The 17,189-nt window shown below is 38.0% G+C and overlaps 1 protein-coding gene across 2 annotated transcripts in view; it reads left to right on the forward strand.

Annotated features, from left to right (window-relative positions):
• BIVM (basic, immunoglobulin-like variable motif containing) overlaps positions 1-16,763 on the forward strand; it is a 30,285-nt gene extending 13,522 nt beyond the window's left edge. Inside the window, exons 4-10 of one of the 2 annotated variants that reach the window (XM_017501463.2) lie at positions 1,465-1,560; positions 2,167-2,271; positions 2,489-2,583; positions 7,309-7,441; positions 9,935-10,021; positions 14,119-14,215; positions 15,049-16,763. In XM_017501463.2, coding sequence (XP_017356952.1) covers positions 1,465-1,560; positions 2,167-2,271; positions 2,489-2,583; positions 7,309-7,441; positions 9,935-10,021; positions 14,119-14,215; positions 15,049-15,342 — 907 coding nt within the window. In that variant the 3' untranslated portion in view covers positions 15,343-16,763. The remainder of the gene's footprint in view (positions 1-1,464; positions 1,561-2,166; positions 2,272-2,488; positions 2,584-7,308; positions 7,442-9,934; positions 10,022-14,118; positions 14,216-15,048) is intronic. The other variant, XM_017501471.2, reaches the window with a different exon arrangement.
• The last annotated feature ends 426 nt before the right edge of the window (positions 16,764-17,189 follow it).

Raw genomic sequence — 17,189 nt, forward strand, 5'->3', positions numbered from 1 at the left:
TTTTTTTTTCTTGTAAATTTATTTTAGTCCTTTGTAGATTCTGGATATTAGCCCTTTGTCAGATGGGTAGCTTGCAAAAATATTTTCCCATTCTGTTGGTTGCTGGCTCACTGTAATGATTGTTTCTTTTGTCGTGCAGAATTTATTTTTTATTTTATTATTTTTATTTTTATGTTGTATGTTTTTATCACAATTAAAGAACAAAGCACAACTGAGGGAGGATTCAATAGATTTGACAATGAGGTGTTGAAGACAGCACTTAGTATGTTAAGTGACAGTTATTACTTTTGTGTATCATTTTGTGTAGTTCAGTCTGTAGATTTAGGGGTCATGGCCCATGTTCTCACTTATCAGTGGGAGCTGAACAGTGTGAGCACATGGACACAGGGAGGGAAAAACACATACTGGGCCCTGTTGAGGGGTAGGAGATGGGGGAAAGAGAGCATCAGGAAAACTAAGTAATGCACATGGGGCTTAATACCTAGGTGATGGGTTGAGATGCAGCAAACCACCATGGCACACATTTACCTATTCAAAAAAGCTGCACATCCTGCACGTGTACCTTAGAACTTAAAAAAAAAAGATTTAAGGGTCATGGTTAACTTGTATGTGTGCCAATATGCATAGTATATGTACATATACAAATACATATATGTACACATGCATATGTCTAATTTTTCATTTTGTAAATTAATTTTTCAGATGATACTAATGTTGCTCTTAGTGGTGATAGGTCTTGTTTCTTTGTTTCATTCTGGCTACTTCTTAGCATCTTCTTTAGAAAGCAGTAGAAGAAGATCATTTGAAAGCCAACCTATTCCTTCCTTAAAACAGAATAGTCTGTCTCTTTCTCCTTCTATTCACATTAGCCTCAGTTTCTCTCTTGAATCATGACTGTTTGGAAAATTGTCTGGATTGCTGAGTGCCACTGAATCATGCCATGGAAGGATTTTGTGTTTTACTTTTAAAATTCTCTGTGACAGGAGAAGTACTGCTTCATGGCTTCTTGCCCAAGGATTTTAGATGGACACAGTGTGTAATAAATGGATGATATTTAGTTTGGGTTGAAGAATCTCTCTGAGAAGTTGATACAAGGGGGTAATGCGTTGTTTCTCCTGTATTTCTGAGGAAGCAAATAACCACGTATGCAGTTCAACCAGGATTTTACACCAAAATTTTAATAAGTGATGTCTAAATTTATATATTAATTTTTTTCCCATTGGTTTGTATAACATCCACTTTAACTGGTAGTTAGTCATACTTAGCTGTCTTTATTAAAGTAGGTGATTTATTGTTATTTTACAGTTATGACATGATTAATTAGGAAAATGGAAGATTTTCACATTGATTTAGGGGATCAAAGTTTTCATTATATTAACACTCTTAATTGTAATGAGTTTTCTATTTCTAGCATGCCTATTTTGTATTCATTCAAGTGAAGAAAATGGTCTTTTGTTTTCTCAGGTATTGCATAAGCCGACCACAGTATAAGACTTCTTGTGGCATCTCCTCATTAATTTCTTGTTGGAATTTCTTATACAGCACAATGGGAGCTGGAAAGTAAGTATGTCAATTTATCAATATCCCCAAACTCCAAGATAATTTGATGTTGCTTTTTCTATAACAGAAAATTTTTAAGAAGATATTTTTTATAAATTAGAAAAACCCTGCTGTATTTTAGTATAAATCTTTTAGCTTAAAATATATACATGTATTATTTTCAATAAAATAAAAATGGGCTGGGTGCAGTGGCTCACACCTGTAATCTCAGCACTTTGGGAGGCCAAGGCGGGAGTATCACTTGAAGCCAAGGAGTTTGAGACCAACCTGGGCAACAAAGCAAGACCCCATCTCTACAAAAAGTAAAACAATAAAAACAACTAGCCAGGAACAATGGCATGTACTTGTAGTTCTAGCCTCTAAGGAAGCTGAGGCAAGAGGATCATTTGAGCCCAGTCATTTAAGGCTGCAGTGAGCTATGCTCATGCCATTGTACTCCATCTTGGACCACAGAGTGAGACCCTGTCTCTAAAAAAATAAAACAAAATAATGAAAAATGTAACTAAAGTTATTTGCCAATCAGACAAGTATATTAACATTGAGATAGGTTATATTTACATATGACAGGAATTGAAAAATGAAAAACAATGAATGTTTCTTTTGTAGTCTTCCACCTATTACCCAAGAAGAAGCTTTACATATTCTGGGCTTTCAACCTCCATTTGAAGATATTAGGTTTGGTCCTTTCACGGGAAATACAACACTTATGAGGTATGAAGACCCTCTTAGAGGCAATACTTTATTTCTAGTTTTGCAAAATAATAATGCTATAGATGTGTGTTGATAGTAAACCATGTATTCAGCCACTGGGTCTCAAATTCTTGTAGATAGGCCAACTTTGGGCTATGCCTGAATTTCTTTAGAATTGCAATAATGCCATCTTTGTTGTAGAATTGTTGCTATCAGCAAATCTTCTTGTTATTTTCAGGTGGTTTAGACAAATTAATGACCACTTCCATGTAAAAGGATGCTCTTATGTTCTATATAAGCCTCATGGGAAGAACAAAACAGCAGGAGAAACTGGTAGGTATACATATAGAAGATACACACACACACGCACGCACACACGATTTAGAGTCTATCTCAAAGACTGGCTGTTCAGATTCCTGGAATGTTATGTAAACCCTCAACACAGTCTGTTACTTGCATGTCTTTTTATCTGAGGGAGAAATCATAATAGTAATCTGTAGGGCACTTTTTAATATGCAGTTTAATATTTTACTTCTAATCTTTTCATATAGAACCTTTAGAACTTTAAGGAAATCATAAACACTACTGTAACACATTGTATTATTTGGGTCCATGATGTGTGTGTGTGTGTGTGTGTGTGTGTGTGTGCGTGCGCGTGTGCCTGCGCCTGCGTGTGCACATACTGGTAAAATTCTAAGGAAGCAGCATGGAGTTAGCAGTTTTTCTTCCTAAGAAGGAATGTAAAGATTTGAGAATATTTGATGTTCGACCTGTGTGGTAACATATAATGACAGGAGAATAGACTGTGAAAGTGACAAAGTTCTATAAAATCGTCTTGGTTATAACAGAGATATTAATGGAATTGATCTCAAGGATATTTTAGTTATGTGCTAATTAAATAATTTCTAGTATTAGCAATTTCCATTTTTAAAATTGTTATAATCTTTTGACTGTACAAATCAGAAAATTGTAATACGTCGTTAAAGAAAAAATTATTCTGACACTCCTTAAAAGGGCAAGAAAGACTTTAAGACTTGGAAAGGCGGATTATAGTAGGGATGAGAGATCAGGCTCAACTCTGAATACAACAAAGACAGCTGGGAGTTCATAGCCAAGGGACACAGCGAGGACTTTAGGGGTAGGAAATTACCAAGAGGGGACATCGGGGATATAGGGATTCTTGCTAAACTGGCCTAACAGACTTCTTGCTAAAGGCAGGTCAAGGGCTGAGACATCAAGAGTTGGTAGGGGAAGGGGGTGAAGAAGTTGATTAGATATTAAGGGTTGGGGGTTCTCTCTAAACTGACTTAGCAGGATTCTTGCTAAAACTGGATACAGAAGTCTGAGGTCCAGGCCTGGTTGAGAAGAGGACCCAAGGATTCATCAAGAAGAGAATTGTTGTCAATAGAAGGTGTATGGTTTGCCAAGGTAAAAGACAGCCCAAAGTAAGATACATTTCTGTTGACCTATGTTGGGTACATCAAGTTGGTTACTTGGAGGCAGGCTTGGAGATTACATGTTGGTTTCTACACGTACTAGTTTTGTGACCTTGAACAAGTCACTTGCTGAGCCTTGGTGTAGACCTTTTATCTTTCTATATTTGTATAGGGTCAGTATGAGTATAAAAGGAGACATATTTGTCATGTGCTTAGCACCGTGTGTTACAGAATAAGGACTCGGTAAGAGCTAGCATTTATTCCTACTGACTAAATGCTATGCATTCACATGGGGCCTGTCTATCCCTCTGGAAAACACCACTTTAAATGCTGTGCTGCTATTTAATTATGTTTCCAGTGAGACTGTCACCACACTACTCTCAGTAAGTGAGCAGGCAATGAAAAACTATGAAAGGATATATTATCTTGTTTGGTAATTTTCTCTTAAGCTGTGTATAGTTTGCTTTTTGTACTATCTATTGAATTTGAGTTTTTTAAAAGAGGTTTTCAATCATTTTTGCTATGTAGTTCTTTTAAAAATCTGTTTTTAAAAATGGTCTCCTTACTCATATTTTCAAGCCCTTTATTTTTTAAATATATTGAAACTTTTTTCCTCTGTATTTGGTGTAATGTATGAAATGTATATCTATCTGATTTCACTGTCTCTTGTTTCTTCTGGATCTCATTTGAGGTGTCTTCATTTGCCATGAAAAGAAAATGCATGATTTGGCATTGTCTTTTATAGTTCTTGAATGTTTATTTCCACAATATATGCCAAACCTTTTTCTGGTCCAAAAGATTTTCATGGTCATTCCCTAGTTATTAGAAGGTATAAGAATGATTCTGTCAATTGTGTTCATTAAAAGTTTTATAAATGTCTGCCAATGACATTTTGCACCCTGTAAACCGAATACATAGCAGTTGAGTGAAAGCAAGTGAAAGAGTAAGTGTTTGTTTAAAAACATTTTTTTTTTTTTGAGATACAGTTTTGCTCTTGTTGACCAGTCTGAAGTGCAATGGCGTGATCTCAGCTCACTGCAACCTTCACCTCTGGGTTCAAGGATTCTCCTGCCTCAGCCTCCTAAGTAGCTGGGATTATAGGCATGTGCCACCACGTCTGGCTAATGTTGTAGTTGTAGTAGAGACAAAGTTTCTCCATGTTGGTTAGGCTGGTCTCAAACTCCTGACCTCAGGTGATCCGCCCGCCTCGGCCTCCCAAAGGGCTGGGATTACAGGCATGAGCACCACACCTGGCCAGATTTTTTTTTTTTTTTTTTTGAGATGAAATTTTGCTCTTGTTGCCCAAGCTGGAGTGCAGTGGTGCGATCTCGGCTCACCACAACCTCCACCTCCAGGGTTCAAGTGATTCACCTGCCTCAGCCTCCCAAGTAGCTGGGATCACAGGCGTGTGCCACCATGCCCGGCTAATTTTTTATTTTTAGTAGAGATGGGGTTTCTTTATGTTGGTCAAGCCCGGCCAGATCATACTGGAATACAGACTGAACTTCTAAATTTACCTTCCCTCAGTAATACATTTGTGTCTTCTCATACACGGAATTACCTTCTTGGATGACTACCTTAACGTATTAAATGCCGTATTTACTGTCTTGGCACTGTGGCTCATGCCTGTAATCCCAGCACTTTGGGAGGCCAAGATGAGCTGATCACTTGACGTCGGGAGTTTAAGATCAACCTGGCCAACATAGTTAAACCCCATCTCTACTAAAAATACAAAAATTAGCTGGGCATGGTGGTAAGTGCCTGGAATCTCAGTTACTCAGGAGGCTGAGGCATGAGGATTGTTTGAACCTGGAGGCAGAGGTTGCAGTGAGCTGAGATTGTGCAATTGCACTCCAGCCTGGGTGACAGAGCGAGACCCTGTCTCAAAAAAATAAAAATAAAAATAAACAAATAAATGCTGTGTTTGCTATCTTTTATTTCAGAGGGTGATCTTTTTCTGATTTTGGGCTGAAATTGTTGGGGTGTCCCATGGTAGACTTCTCTATACCATCATACCCTGTGTTCCGTAAACTACTCACCGGCTGTTTCCTGAATATATTGCCTCTCCAGTGGTTTTGTTTTCTCATTATGCTCTTTCCTCTGTCTAGATTGTTGAAATCCTGACACTTCATTAAGTTTCACCTTGAATGCTACCCCTTCTTGACTCCTCAAACCTGATGTGCTCTTTCTCCTTTGAATTCTGTACCCTTTTTGTGGCACTATCTTATGCCACCTTCTATTAAAGTTACCTGTTCCATCTTCCCTGCTAATGCACTTGATGGGCGGTGCATCACTCCTTGGCTCTCTGCTACAGCGTGGACCTGCTGTTCTTAGTGGTCTTCAGCTATTTCAGCGGCCAAAAAGTCGATCATTGAAACTATGACTTGCAGGCTTTCATCTGCTTCATCTATTTTTAGGATTTCTAGTTTTAATGGGCTGTTTGTTAATAAATAATTTAGCTTCTTCCAGGAGATGCAAGTTAATGAAACCTCAGTTAATGCCTTTGAGTACTAAGTGCTGGTAAAAAGTCATTTCTTATGATCATACTTTTGAAATTGACAACTATTATAGCTATGGCAAATATACGAAGAATAGTGGGCATAAGAGGTTGTTGTGGTACAACCAGCCTGTCTCTGTAGAGATGTTATCTTGTCACTTGACTTTTGAAGGCTACTCCATTAGCCTCTATAAGTTTTGTGGAAAGATTAAAGTGTGTGTTAGTATTGTAGAAAATACTGGGTTCTTATCACATAAGATTAGGCTCGCAGACACTTTGAAAGGTGAGGGGGAACAGAATTTATTGGGTGAAAAGGAAAAAACTCAGCAAAGCAAGAAGGATTCTTGCTAACAGGCCCCCATCTCACAGATTGAATTGAAGGTTACCACACAGGGACGGGAGAGGCCAGTTCGTCTCCCCCAGTTCTTCTCCCCCACTGCAAACAGCGGGCACTTCCCGAGGCCCAACCCCATCTTCCCAGCACTCAGGCCAGTTGAAGATTCTCCGGGAAGCCCTTTTTATTTGGCCGTTTCATTAGTAGGAGAAGTTTGCATTTTAGAAACTTGTTTATTATCTGGAGTTTATTATTATTCATATATATCAGTAGTCTTTAAGTTGGGATGTGCATACTGTATATATATTAGAACCTCTGTATTATCTAATTTTAAATTCCAATGATTTGTATATCTTTTATAAAGAATATTGGTGCAGTAGTTTATGTATATAGTTTATAAATGCATGTGCTAAAATTGGACATACTTGTTCAGTATTTTTAGTGATAGCTGTATGTAACCAGCAAAGTTGAAACCATCGCTGAATACACTCTGTATTAGGTTTCAGACAAATTAAATTTCATAGACAACTGTGTGTGTTATTAGAAGGTTTTGGTAAGTGAGGACAGATTTTAGTGCTTTAGTCTGCTAATGAGATTATCTGTGTTTAAAGGGTAAAACAGAATACATTTATTAACATTCTTTCAATAGCTTCTTGTTTTTTCCCTAGCAGTCTCAGTGTGTTTCAAGTAATGTCTTTTCTGTCCTTAAGCCCTTAACCAGTCCTTCATGTAAAGCATGGACATTGCTTTGTGGGCTTTCAGTTTGTTTGTTTGTTTGTTTATTTTAATAGCTTCAGGGGCCCTGTCCAAGTTAACCCGGGGATTGAAAGATGAATCGCTGGCTTATATCTATCATTGCCAAAATCATTATTTTTGTCCAATTGGCTTTGAAGCAACCCCTGTTAAAGCTAATAAAGCATTAAGGTAAGCATTGACATGTTTTAGAAGTGCATTTTAAGAAATGTTAAAAAATATTCGAAGTCTCTGAAATTGGAAGGCTTGGCGATCTGCTTTCCTGACATCAAGTTAGACTGTTCTTTAAACATTATGACTTACTCTTCTGCAGAATTGCATTTAGTTAATTGTGTTGTTGAAAATTTCCATTTAGATACTATTGTTCAGTCATTATAGGAAAAAGTCATTTGAAAAGTCACTTTTTTTTTCCCCTTAGAGACAGGGTCTCACTCTGTCATCCAGGCTGAGGTGCAGTGGTGTAATCATAGCTCAGTGCAGCCTCAGACTCCTGGCCTCAAGCAATCCTCCTGCCTCAGCTTGAGTAGCTAGGGCTACAGGCATGCACCACCATGCCCAGCTCATTAAATTTTTTAATTTGTGTTTTCTGTAGAGACAAGGTCTTGCTATGTTGTGCAGCCTGGTCTCAAACTCCTGGCTTCAAGTGGTCCTCCTGTCTGGGCCACCCAAGGTGCTGGGATTACAGGTGTGAGCCACCATACCATTCCTGAAAAGTAATTTTTACATTTATTATGAAACAGTTGCAAAGGATTTTACAGATTATGTCTCAGTGCCTCATCCAATGTCCCACATGAACAAAGTGTTACAGAATCTAGTGTCAAGAAGATTGTCACAACTCAGTAAATTGAAAAGCATCTTCCTTTATTAAAGTAAAGAATGTGGAATCTGGTTCCCCTTTGTCCTAATTGCAAGGAAGTTCAAGAGCCAATTTTTATTTCTTATGTCAGAAATTATGTGACCTTCATAGTTATATTACTTTCTTTGCCTAATCCGGAATTTCTGTTTTATTAACTATATAACTTGACTGGTAAACTTGGACCTTTTTGGAAGAGATTATCCCTAAGAAAGAGAAAGTGACTGTACTTTAATGGTTTTTTTCCTGCTTAGCCTGATTTCCTTATGATGGGTTGAAATAATACCAGGATGGTTCTAAGCAAAGGAGAAGTATCTTGTTAAGAATTGGTGGGTGGGGCGCAGTGGCCTAATTCCAGCATTTTGGGAGGCTGAGGCAGGCAGATCGCTTGCACGTAGGAGTTCAAGACTAGCTTAGGCAACATAGTGAGACCCTGTCTCTATAAAAATTACAAAACTTAGCCAGATGTATTGGTGTGTACCTGTCGTCCCAGCTACTTGGGTGGCTGAGGTGGGAGGATTGCTTGAGCTGAGATCACGCCACTGCACTCCAGCTTGGGTGACAGAGCAAGACCCTTTCTTTAAAAAAAAAAAAAAAAGAAAGAATTGGTGAAGACACAAGCCACGAATACTTTGAGCAAAGGGATTGGCTTGGTCATGGGTTCTTTTTTTTTTTTTTTTTTGAGACAAGGTCTTTCTCTGTTGCCCAGACTGGAGTGCAGTAGTGAGATCATAGCTTACTGCAGCCTCAACCTCCTGGGCTCAGTGATCCTCCTACCTAGCCTCCTGAGTAGCTGGGACTACAGGTACACATCACCCCACCTGGCTAATTTTTCTATTTTTTTTTTTTTAGAGATGGGTTTCAACATGTTGCCCAGGCTGATCTTGAACTCCTGGGCTCCGGTGATCCACCCACCTCAGTCTCCCAAAGTGCTGGGATTGCAGGTGTGAGCCACCATACCCAGTCTGGATGGGTTATCTGGGGCTGGAGGCCTTGTGGCCTTGGAGTCCCACTCAAAGGCCCCTCAGGGTTAGGGAAGAGGGATTCTGAGACAGGTTGGCATGACCCGGGAGAACCAGGAAGCTGGAAGTTGTGTTTTGTGAATGAGGAGCAAGCGGGAACTCATTGCTCTCTCCAAATGCTGAAATGCTTTATTCATCTCTCTGGAGGTGCAATTTCTTATATGTGAGGTATATTGTGTATTTCTTTTATGATTTCGTCCTGCAGCTTCACCTTATTTCAGACATTTATCAAATATAAATCATGATTTTAAACCAACTTTGTACCCTTTAAAAGAGAGTTCCTCACTTTTGCCCGTACCTAAGAATCATGTGATTTTTTAAAAAAAACTATATAAATCCCTAGGCTCTACTCCAGGCCTATTTGAATTAGAATGCCCAGGGATGGGATTAGGACATCAGTGTGTTTAAAGACTCCATTGGATTAGGGTTTTATTTTTAGGATGCCTTTTGAGATGTCTTGAGTTCATAGTGAAAGGAGAAGAGTAGTGGAAATATGCTGGTAGCATTCCAGGATTTTTTTTTTCCTCCTATAATCTTAGAGGTGGTATATTAAAACATTTTATAGCCCTAGATTTTGAATAGAGGATTAAGGCCGAAATTTAATTTGTGAGTTCTCTTTAATGGCCTGTTGAAATTTGCCCCTACCTAAGCTCTAATGTCTGTTCTTGCTGAATGAATGCTGTGTTTGAATACACTCTAGTATACCTTTTATTAATATATATAGTTGAAGCAATAGACTCAAGGGAGTGAGTACCTATGAAACTTATTGTGAATGTATTTTGTATTTAGCAGGGGGCCTCTCTCACCACAGGAAGTCGAATATTGGATCTTAATTGGAGAATCAAGTAGAAAACACCCTGCCATTCACTGTAAAAAGTATGTTAATTTCCCTTTATTTTCTTTAAATGGGGTAACATTTAGATACAGTGAAATGCACAGATCTTAGTTGTGTATAATTAGTTGCATAAACAAATGCACTTGTATAAGCAGCACCTAAATAGGATGTGGTGCACGTTCATTGCCATGGAAAATCCCTTCACTCTTTACTCCTATCAATCCCCAGAGAAAGCCCGTCTTCTGATTTCTGTCACTACAGATGTACATTGCCTATTCTTGAATTCAATGTAAACAGAATCATACAGTATTATTTTTGTGTCAATATCTTAAGTAACATTTTTGAGATTCTTCCATTGTGTCATGTGTATCAGGAGATTATTACTTCTTTATTGCTGAGTAGTATTTGGTTGCATAAGCATGCTGCAATTTATTTTCCATTTTCCTGTTGATGGGCATTTGGATTGCTTTGAGTTTTGGTCTCTTGTGAATGAAGCTATTAGGAACATTCATGTACAAGCCTTGAAAAAGTTACATAACAATTTTATTAAAATATAATGAACATACCATAAAGTTCACTGCATCCATCATGTGCAGTGGCTCATGCCTGTAATCCCAACACTTTGGGAGACTGAGATGGGTGGATCGCTTGAGCTCAGGAGTTCTAGACCAACCTGGGCAACATAATGAGACCATGCCTGTAAAAGAAAAAATCGAATAATGAGGCAGAAGTATTGCTTGAGCCTAGGAGATTGAGGCTGCAATAAGCTGCCATCGTGCCACTGCACTCCCACCTAGGTGACAGAACAAGACCCTGTCTCAAAAAAAGGGGAAAAAATGTACAATTCCATAGATTTTCGTATAGTTACAGGGTTGTGCACCAATCACCATTATCTAATTGGAGAAAGTTTTCATCACTCCAGAAAGAAACCCCATACTCATTAGCAGTCACTCCGGATTCCCTGAGCCCCTGGCAGCCACTGATCTACTTTCTGCCTCTAGGGATTCACCTATTCTTTTTTGTTTGTTTTGTTTTTTTGAGACAGAGTCTCTTTCTGTTGCCCAGGCTGGAGAGCAGTGGCGTGATGTCAGCTCACTGAACCTTTGCTTCCCAGGTTCAAGCGATTCTCCTGCCTCAGCCCCGAGTAGCTGGGATTACAGGCACACACCACCATGCCCAGCTAATTTTGCATTTTTTGTAAAGACGGGGTTTCGCCATGTTGGCTGGGCTGATGTCACACCACTGACCTCAATGATCTGCCTGCCTCAGCCTCCCAAAGTGCTGGGATTACAGGCATGCGCCTGGCTGGGATTTGCCTATTTCTTGACATTTCGTATAAATGGTGTCATACAGTATGTAGCATTTTGTACCTGGCTTCTTTCACTTAATACAGTGTTTTCAGTGTCATCCATGTTTTAGCGTGGATTAGAACTTCATTCCTTTATAGGACCCAATCATTTCCTTCGTATGGATATGTCACCTTTTGTTGTACAAGTCTTTCAGAAGATGTATGTTTTGTTCTGGGAGATACCTAGTACTGGAATTGCCAGTTTATCGTATAGATGTATAGTTAAGAAACTGTAGAAAAGTTCTCTTTGGAGAACTTTAGAAAGTTCTCCAAAGTGCTTGTAAAATTGAGCAGAAGTTCTGACTCTAATTAATTAATTTAAATTAAATACATTTTATCAGTTTTGTTCTTTTATGTGTTTGGTGCCTCTTTAAGAAATTTTTGCCTACTCCATGACCTCAAAGATGGTTTCCTGTTTTTTTTTCTAGAAGTTTTATAAATTTTATGTTTAGATTTTTGATCCATTTCTATTATTATTTTGGGACAGGGTCTCTCTCTGTCACCCAGGCTAGAGTACAGTGGTGTGATCATGGCTCACTAAAGCCTCGACCTCCTGGGCTCAAGTGATCCTCCCACCTCAACCTCCTGAGTAGCTGAGACCACAGATGTGTTCCACCATGCCCTACTAATTTTAGAAGTTTTTGTAGAGACAGGAGTCTTGCTGTGTTGCCCAGGCTGGTCTCAAACTCCTGGGCTCATATGAGCTTATCTCCTTGGCCTCCCAAAGGGCAGGGATTACAGATGTTTGCCATGCCTGCCTTAACTACTTTTTGTGTGTGGTGTGTGGTAGAGCTCAACTTTGATTTTGCCCCCCATGTTTATCTGTTATTCCAGCACCATTTGTTTACAAAGATTTTCCTTTCGTTATTTCTTTGGTGCCTCTGCTGAAAACTAACTGCCCATATATGTGTGGGCTGTTTCTGGACTCTGTCCCACTAATCTGTTTGTCTGTCCTTTAACCGATGCCACACACTCAATGGTTATAATTTATACTAAATCCTGAAATTAGATAGCATGAATCCTCTGAATTTTTCTTAGATTGTTTTGGCTCTTCTAGGACATTGGCTTTTCCATAAATATTTTAGAATTTGCCTTTTGGCTAAAAAGCTTGTTGAGATTTTGATTAGGATAGAATCTATAGAATTCATAATTTAGGTTGGGTGCGGTGGCTCATGACTGTAATCCTAGTACTTAGGTGGGAAGATCAGTTCAGCCCAGGATTTTGACACCAGCCTTGGCAACCTGGCAAAACCCTGTCTCTACCAAAACTACAAAAATTAGCCAGGTAACGTGGCACATACCTGTAGTCTCAGCTACTTGGGAGGCAGAGGTGAGAGGATCAATTGAGCCTGGGAGGTCAAGGTTGCACTGAGCTGAGATTGCACCACTGCACTCCTCCCTGAGTGACAAGAAGACACCCTGTCTTGTAAATAAATAAATAAATAATTCACAGTTTAGTTTTGGGAGAATTGACATCATAACAACATGGACCATATCTTTACTTAATTAGAGCTTTAATTTCTCTCAGCATTTTAAAAAATGTTTCAGCATGGAGTTTTATGTCTTTTGTTAAACACCGTTTTTCAGTGTGTTCTTTTACACTGCTGGTGGGAATGTAAATTAGCACAATCACTATGGCAAACATTATGGAGATGCCTTAAAGAACTAAAAATAGATCTACCATTTGATCCGGCAATCCCACTACTGAGTATCTGCCCAAAGGAAAAGAAGTCATGTGAAAAAGACACAGGCAGACACATGATTATAGTGGCACAATTTGCAATTGCAAAGATGTGGAATCAACCTAAGTGCCCATCAGCCAATGCGTGGATAAATAAAATGTGATATTTGTATACCAGGGAGTACTACTCAGCCATAAAAAGGAATGAACTGATGTCTTTTGCAACAACTTGGATTGTGCTGGAGGCCATTATTCTGAAGTAACTCAGGAATGGAAATCCAAATATCATATGTTCTCACTTTAGGTAGGAGCTAAGTTATGAGGAGGCAAAGGCATAAGAATGATGTAATAGACTCTGGGGACTCTGGAGGGAAGTCTGGGATGGGGTGAGGGATAAAATACTGCATATTGGGTACAGTGTACGCTGCTTGGGTGATGGGTGCACTAAAATCTCAGAAGTCACCACCAAAGAACTTACTCATGTATCCAAAACCCATCTGTAACCCAAAAACAATTGAAATAAAACTTAAAAAAGACATTACAATAACGTTTTTTTCCTCCGTGCATTATACTTTTTGATACTATTGTAAATAGATTTTAAAAAAATTTCATTTCCTCATTATTTGCTGATTGAATACAAAAATACAATTGATGTTGCTGTATAGACCTTGAATCTTACATCTTTACCAAATCCTGTTAGTTCTAGTCGTTTTGTAATTCCCTTGGATTTTCTGCACAATTGTGTTGTCTGCTAAAGAAGACACGTTAACTTTACATTCTTTTAAAAGTGGACTTGACTGTGATTGAAATATAGATATAGCATGTTGTTGCTTTAGCCTACAGGATACCATCTAACATGTTGGTATTTATTTATTCTATAGGAAGAGTAACCAATTGTATACTGAGAAACTTGGCAATGGTTGGATAAACAGAATTGTCATAAAACAAGAAGTTATTACAGTTTAGTAGATGAAAAGATGCTGAGATAAGAGAATTACTGCCAGTTATTGCTGTGATAATATTGCAGCAATTTGCTTGTGAAAAATTCCATTTCAATGATACTTTGGACCTAACGAAAACTGTGGTTTATCCTTTCTTCTTAACTATAGATGGGCAGATATTGTTACTGATCTGAACACTCAAAATCCAGAATACCTGGATATCCGGCACTTAGAGAGGGGACTGCAGTATCGAAAAACAAAGAAGGTAAGAACACCATTGTGTTTGAAGGCATTTCCCAGCTGACCAAAATGCAGTGTTTTACTTAGCACTCTTCAGGTTGTAAATAACAGAAACCTATATTTGATGGAGGAGTGAAAATTATTGTAAGAGCACAGGGCTGTTTTTAAAACCCAAGGGCCAGGAGTACAACCTGGTGCCATAAAAGAATGGTAACAGGTATTGGAATGACAGCAGGGGCCAAGTATCTGGTAGTCGGTTTCACTCTTTTGGGGGCTATATGTTATTCTTAGCTCTGCTTTTGTTTGATTACTTTCTTCTTAAGATCGTTATCTTTCTATTTATGTCTCTTTTTTAGATGAACAGTCTGGACTGAGACTGATCTGTCTTGGGTTCAGTTCCATAATCTTGGCCCAGCTTGGGCGAGGTTAACTGTGGCCTTGTGGCAGAGTCATGTGTACAAACAAGGCTTTGGGGGAGGCTCTCAGGAAATGATACGTCATTGATACAATCTTACTCCTATGACTTTTTGAAGAATAGGAGAGGAAGAAGAATGATCTTGGTGTTTGAATTAGGCAGATGGGGAAGTTTTCTAGTATGTGTTGGGAGTGAGTAGTACAGAGGCATGTGGAGGAAGGTGTTTTGGCTCCTGTGGGCATCACTATATTTCGTATTATTATATTTTGTAAAGGCAGCTGTCAGAAAAGGTGCAGGATAATGTGCTCTGATGATGCCTGGATGGAAAGTACCATTTTGAGGCAGGGGACGTAAAAAACAAAAGAAGAGAGTTCATAGGGACCTATAAATTTGTGCAATTAATTTCCCTTTATTTTCTTGACCCAACTTTTTTTTCTTCTCAGGTTGGGGGAAATTTGCATTGCATCATAGCATTCCAGAGACTTAATTGGCAAAGATTTGGCCTTTGGAACTTTCCATTTGGAACCATTAGACAAGAATCACAACCTCCAACACATGCCCAGGGAATTGCCAAATCTGAGAGTGAAGACAATATTTCCAAGAAGCAGCATGGGCGTCTGGGCCGGTCTTTCAGTGCTAGTTTCCATCAGGACTCAGCCTGGAAAAAGATGTCTAGTATCCATGAGAGAAGGAACAGTGGTTACCAGGGCTACAGTGATTACGATGGGAATGATTGACTATGCTTGGTACTGAACAACTGGCATTATATATGAATCTATATAATGAGTTATATCTAGGACTGTATGAAGACAGTAGAAGATTTTAGTAAGTCTACATTAAATAGGAGCAGATCTTGTGATATAAAAAATAACCTTGTAGTTCTCCAGACACTAAGCTTGTATATGGTTATGATGGGTAATTTCAGATATATAAGCAGATAAGCACAGATTACTATCCTTTTAAAGTTAAAAGCATATAAATAATCTGAACAGAAAATTTCACAAAATAAAACCTCTGTCTAAATAAGTCAAACACAAATTCACTTAATAGCATCAGGATTTGAAATACTTAAGCATGAAGTGACTTTGTAATGACTTGATCCCTAGACATTTGTTACAGACAGTTTTATTCCTAAGATCAAGATGTAAAGTATCATCTGCCCTTAAAAAGAATTGGGGCTATCAATTTCTACTTTTCACTCATGGTTAAAGTGCATTTAAAATTATTTCATGAGTCTAGTAGTTCTTTGATTTATAGCAGGATCTTGCTTGCCTCATTTGTTTCCTGGTTAACGTTCCCAGGAGTCTAAGAGGTAAAAGAGAAAAGATTCAAGGAATTGATCCTTCTATTAGTGCAAACGGGTGACAGTGCATTGAATCAGATATATTTGACTTTCTTGATGTGGTTTGTTATAATCAAATATTGACAAGAACCTTAGGTCTCGAAAGACTTTTGTAAGTTTAGATGACATTTGCCTTAGGGATAAAGTAAAAGAACAATTGACACCTTGAGTTTCTATACCCAAGGTTATCTGTGAAATGGGAGCTCCTGATATTTGATTGCTCTCTCAATATGGAGACATATGTTGATAACAGTACTGAAGGTATATAGGGAATGCCCAGTCACTCAGAGGACAACTATCCATATTCCAGACTCCAAGCTGTTTCCTTTTTTAAATCATTAGACAATTAGCTGTTTGAAGTGAGTATTAAATATTTCAGAAGTGTGAATTTCATATATTTGAGCTCCTCTAATTGCTGTCAGTTCTTCTGCTGCTGCCAACCTGTGACTCACAAATGACTAGGATCTCTTGTTCTTTAATTTTAGGGTCTTGTTCCAGGACTCAAATCAGTAACTTGGTGATTACAAGGTGCTGAATATGTTGGTAACCATATCGCAATACACCTCAAGGAAAAGGTTCAGATTTTTATTTTTTAAATATTTCATTGTTTTCTTGAATTTTATATCCATTTGTTCACTCATACATGCCTAGCCTACAGAAGGGGATATATATTATGAAATGGTCATTTTTTCTGAAGAGAATATTTTGCTTGAAATGCAAAGGACTGAAAGAGATTTGTAGGTTGTTGATTTTGTTATTTCATACTGGAACTTTTAAAAAGTTTTCATCAAATAAAGTTTTGTTTTCTACTTTTAATTATATGAATCTTTTTAAATCTTTGTTTTAGGTACCCTATAGAAAGTACCCTATGTATTTGAAGTACATGATAATTTGTCAATTCTGATCAATTGGTACATTGTAAAAAACCATCTTTGAGTCTTATAATTAATGAAACAATATGCATTATGATGACAATAATTTTAGATTTCTAATTTAATATAGAAAATTTGGTTCTTACATTAGGTCGAACCAAATGAAGCTGTCATTTTTGTAGGTCAAACATGGTTGAATATCAGCAATTTCATACAGTTCAACTGAATATTTCAGCAGAGGTAGATAGGAAGAACCAAGAGGAAAGGAGAAAAAATGCAAAATAAGAAATTAAAGGATAGGGTGACACTTAGAAAGAAGATGAGTTATTCAGACTATTGACTATCATCAATTTTTTTTTTTTTTTTTTTT

The sequence above is a fragment of the Cebus imitator genome, unplaced genomic scaffold, assembly GCF_001604975.1.
Source record: "Cebus imitator isolate Cc_AM_T3 unplaced genomic scaffold, Cebus_imitator-1.0 Scaffold14, whole genome shotgun sequence".
In the NCBI taxonomy this organism is placed as follows: domain Eukaryota; kingdom Metazoa; phylum Chordata; class Mammalia; order Primates; family Cebidae; genus Cebus; species Cebus imitator.